This window comes from Colobus angolensis, unplaced genomic scaffold (assembly GCF_000951035.1).
Source record: "Colobus angolensis palliatus isolate OR3802 unplaced genomic scaffold, Cang.pa_1.0 Scaffold144, whole genome shotgun sequence".
Classification (NCBI taxonomy): Eukaryota; Metazoa; Chordata; class Mammalia; order Primates; family Cercopithecidae; genus Colobus; species Colobus angolensis.
In genome coordinates this window covers 3,415,754-3,420,811 of record NW_012114533.1, presented here as the reverse complement: position 1 = coordinate 3,420,811, position 5,058 = coordinate 3,415,754, and the positions used below count along the sequence as shown (strand labels likewise).

The 5,058-nt window shown below is 46.8% G+C and overlaps 1 protein-coding gene across 1 annotated transcript in view; it reads right to left on the bottom strand.

Annotated features, from left to right (window-relative positions):
- Positions 1 to 1,681: 1,681 nt before the first annotated feature.
- The window catches only part of DNMBP (dynamin binding protein), a 93,166-nt gene continuing 89,789 nt past the window's right edge, over positions 1,682 to 5,058 (bottom strand). Inside the window, exon 15 of the mRNA XM_011935585.1 lies at positions 1,682 to 3,427. Within this exon, the coding sequence (XP_011790975.1) occupies positions 3,242 to 3,427 (186 nt within the window). The 3' untranslated portion in view covers positions 1,682 to 3,241. The remainder of the gene's footprint in view (positions 3,428 to 5,058) is intronic.

The following is a 5,058-nucleotide window of genomic DNA, read 5'->3' as shown; positions in this document are numbered from 1 at the left end:
TTTTTTTTTTTTTTTTTGCCTTCCATTTGCTTGGTAAATAGTCCCTCCATCCCTTTATTTTGAGCCTAGGTGTGTCTTTGCACATGAGATGGGCCTCCTGAATACAGCACACTGATAGGTCTTGACTCTTCATCCAATTTGCCGGTCTGTGTCTTTTAATTGGGGCATTCAGCCCATTTACATTTAAGGTTAATATTATTATGTGTGAATTTGATCCTAACATCACGACGCTAGCTGGTTATTTTGCACATTAGTTAATGCAGTTTCGTCATAGTGTTGTTGGTCTTTATATTGTTGTGTTTTTGCAGTGGCTGGTACTGGTTTTTCCTTTCCATACATGCACGCTGCATGTATTAACTCACGGAATCCCATCAACTCTACAAGGCGGATGCTATATTACTATCTCTACCTCAACCAGGGAACCGAGACAGAGGTCGGGTAATTTGCCAAGGTCACAAAGCTGTTAAGTGTCGGAAGCCAGACAGTCTGGCTCCAGAACAAGGTGCAGAGACTCAACCTGAGCCTGCAGGCCTGAGTTTTGTTTTGAGACAGTTTTGCTCTTGTTGCCCAGGCTGGAGTGCAATGGCATGATCTCGGCTCACTGCAACCTCTGCCTCCTGGGTTCAAGCGATTCTTCTGCCTCAGCCTCCACCTCCCGAGTAGCTGGGATTACAGGTATGTGTCACCATGCCTGGCTAATTTTTTGTATTTTTAGTAGAGATGGGGTTTCTCCATGTTAACCAGGCTGGTCTTGAACTCTGGACCTCAGGTGATCCGCCCGCCTCGGCCTCCCAAAGTGCCGGGATTACAGGTGTGAGCCACCGCGCCCGGCCCTGAGGCCTGAGTTTCAATTTACAACCCCTCAAAAACTTGATGTATGACTTGGGTGAGTACGAATGTCTCTGGGCTCCATTTTCCTAGTCTTATCACGTACGAGTGGTGTAGGTGACTTGTCAGCTGCTTTCCCACAGCCTACCCATTCAACTGTGATTTCTATTCCTTAACAATACTGGGTGATCGCTTTACTGTCACTCACCCACTATAATGTCCTCAATTCCACCTCTGCCACTAGGCCTGCCACTCCCTTCCCTGCCCCCAAATGCCTGAGTGGCCGCTCGGTGACCTTGTTAGATAATCTTGTGTATCAGTGTCCACATCTGCAAATCAGGGAAATACTTATCCCCTAGAGATCTCAGCTCTTCTGCTAGAATTTCATAGGACAAGATGGCTGAAAATAGAGGCAATCACCTGCAGCATGGACATCTTTTGAGGAATCAGATTTTTGTTTTGGAGATAGGGTCTTGCTGTCACCCAGACTGGAGTACAGTGGTGTGATCTTGGCTCACTGCAACCTCTGCCACCCAGGTTCAAGCAATTCTCACTATGCCCGGCTAATTTTCGTATTTTCAGTAGAGATGGGGTTTCACCATATTGGCCAGGCTGGTCTCAAACTCTTGGCCTCCCAAAGTGCTGGGATTATAGGTGTGAGCCACCACACTCGGCCTGAGTATATAGAGATTCTGTTGGAATCTTTGACAAAATGACTTTGGGCCGGCATTTTTTCAGTTAGCCGCTTCCATTCTCCCAGATCTGGGCATCACTCATTGTCAAGAAGGCATCGCCAGAAGCCCAGGAAAAACGCTCGGCTTAAACATGGAGGGACATCAAGAAAACATCCATGGCCATTAGAAATGCTTTTATTTATAAAAGAACTACTTAAATATAAACATCTCTACATAGAAACACTCTTCACAAAAGGACTGTTGCATTACTGCCTTCTGACCGCGACCAGCAGAGACACTGTGGATGGAAGGACTCCATGGTGTCTCCCCAGACTCCCAGGATTTTAAGGCTAAATGTGCACTTGGAGGAACAGGGGCTGTAAGGCTATTTCTTCCCTTCTAAAAGACAAATCTCATGGTTTTCCATTCCAAGATAGGCTTCATAGCTGGGGAAAATCTTAAGATTTTTGCTCTAAGGGGTAAGTAAATATCTTCCTGAGACTGGGAGATATGATCAGGCACTTGGGCTTGGGCTTTGTCATCTCTGAAGCATGGAAGTTAGTGGTGAAAAAATCTTATTTCCAAGTCTAGGATATGCTACTTCTGGAATGGCTTATCCCAATTCAAGTAAGTCACATATGTTATGTTGTCTGCATCTATGGATGTAACTAAACAGTCGTTAGGGTGCTTGGATGAAGAAGAAAGACATCCAGTCTTCCACTAGGCTCAACTGGTTTCAGCTTAAAGCAGAATTAATACTTTTAATGGAATGGCTGGAGCTCTCATACTGTTATTCTAGCAAAATCTATCAATCATTGAGTCCAGGGCAGGGGGCCACCAGACACTACAGACTGTAAAGACCATCAGAAAGGTGTCATTGAAGTTGGGGTATGGTGGCTCACACCTGTAATCCCAGTAGGGAGACAGGAGGGTTGTTTGAGCCCAGGCGTTTGAGACCAGCATGGGTAACATAGCAAGACCCCATCTCAAAAGAAAAAAATGTGTCAGTGATTGTACCTAACAAGGGAAGAGAATCTTTCAGGTGAAGGGTAAACAGAAAATAAAGGCCCTAAACACTTCTAAAAGTAGAAAGCAGTTGAATTTTGCATAACCAATCTGGGAATAGAGTGAAAGAAACAAGGTTACAGAAGGTAGTGTTTTAGGGACTTTAGAAATTCGGGGCAGTATGTATGAGAATGTGTGCTGGACATTGGAGGCTGGACACCCAGGAGCTCTGAAGTACTAGGTTTGGTTCAATCCCGACAAACTCCTGGCCACGTGCAAGCACTGCCTCACGGCGTGCCCAGAGCCATTAATTCTCCATCTGAGTTGGCATCTGGTCAGCTGAGCATGGAACATGGGGCCACCCCAAACACAGTACAGCACAACCAATACCAACACTGTCTATTGCTAGAGCACAGCTTCCTGCATACCTAGGACACTGGGCTTCTGACTGGAAGTTTCTCCTTTCCAAAGGCCAGCTCCAACACTTGTCTCTCTTCTCATGGTCACTAAGTCATTTGCAAAGCCCCAGGGTCCATTCAAATTCTAGAGATTCTAGTGAGCATCAAGGTTTACAACCCAATCTAGGAGAACAAGATCTGTGGTGGGCTCCACCATGCCATGGTTAAGCAACGCAGACAGGGCCTGTGTCTCAGGAGCAGGCGCCTTCTCGGTGGGCCGCCAGAACCCTCGGCTGAAAGCAAAGGCAGCAAGGCTGGGTGGTGGGCAGCATGGGCTCAGGTGTACTCGGTTTTGCGGATATAATTGGAGGGAACGTAGCCCTTCTTCCCGTTAACCTCAGCTAACCACCATTCTGTATTTCCTGTGACATCTTTAAACTCGAGGATCTTGAGTTTCTGATTAGCTGACACACTCAGCTCATTTGGGTTTCGTGCCTTGAAGGTGTAGACAGCAAAATAGACCTGTATGAGGGAGACAGAGAAAATGGGAAGTTGCTGGGAGCAATGCCATCCAACAGCTTCGTGTGGTGATGGGGAGGGTTCCACATCCACTTGCCCACATGTGGCTACTGAGCCCCTGAAATATGGCTAGTGAGACAGAGGAACTGAATTTTTCATCTTAATTTTAACTAAAATAAATTTAAATAGGTACATGTGGATGATGGCTACCATAATAGGGATGATTCAAAGGAAACACCAATTTGGCCAGGGGTGGTAGCTCGTGCCTGTAATCCCAGCACTCTGGGAGGCTGAGATGGGTGGATCACTGGAAGTTGGGAGTTTAAAACCAGCCTGGCCAACATGTGAAACCCCGCCTCTACTAAAAATACAAAAATCAGCTGGGTGTGGTGGTGTACACTTGTAATCCCAGCTACTCAGGAGGCTGAGGCAGGAGAATTGCTCCAATACAGGATGCAGAGGTTGCAGTGAGCCAAGATCGTGCCACTGGACTCCAGACCCTGGGCAAGAGAGTGAGACTCCATCTCAAAACAAAAAAACACCAATTTGGGAGGCTGAGGCAGGTGGATCACTAGGGTCAGGAGTTCCAGACAGCTGGCCAACACAGTAAAACCCCATTTCTACCAAAAATGTAAAAAATAGCCAGGCATGATAGTGAACACCTGTGATCCCAGCTACTCCAGAGGTTGAGGCAGGAGAATTGCCTGAACCCAGGAGGCAGAGGTTGTACCACCGTACTCCAGCCTGGGCAACAGAGCAAGACTCCATTAAAAAATAAAAATAGGCCGGGCGCGGTGGCTCAAGCCTGTAATCCCAGTACTTTGGGAGGCCGAGACGGGTGGATCACGAGGTCAGGAGATCGAGACCATCCTGGCTAACACGGTGAAACCCCGTCTCTACTAAAAATACAAAAACTAGCCAGGCGAGGTGGCGGGCGCCTGTAGTCCCAGCTACTTGGGAGGCTGAGGCAGGAGAATGGCGTAAATTTGGAAGGCGGAGCTTGCAGTGAGCTGAGATCCGGCCACTGCACTCCAGTCTGGGCGACAGAGCGAGACTCCGCCTCAAAAAAAAAAAATAAAAATAAAAAAATAAAAAAAAATAAAAAATAAAAATAAAAAAAATTTACCTTTTCAGTCTTTCAGAGTTGCTTTGAAAGGTGGAAGACAAGCATATTCTTCCATACCTCAAACATAAACTCTGAATTAAAAACCAGAAAACCACAACCAACTTCAAAGAAAGAAAAGTTGATCTTCAGGCGCCACAAACAAAGATCTAATGATCTAATGCCCATGGAAGGGAGGGGCTCAGGGAGTAGGAGGAGAAGCCATGAGGCCCATGGGAGCCCAAGGAAGGGGATACACAGCCAGGGCTTTAGCACCTGGTCAGGGACAGGAGCTGAGACTACAACTACATTCCCCTGTTCCAACTCAGTTTAAGGAAGGTCCTTTTTTCTCACTCCTTGATGTGTCTACAGTAACTGTCCGCTTGGTAGGCCCAGAATGGGGATGTTTGACCCAGGCAGTGGGTAGTAAGAAATCACCAGAAAAATGAGCATGCACAAAGCTTGGCTGTGGCACTGAGGAATGTGCTGTGGGAAGCCTGAACTGAGAAAGTGGGTAAAAACTGGACTCTTA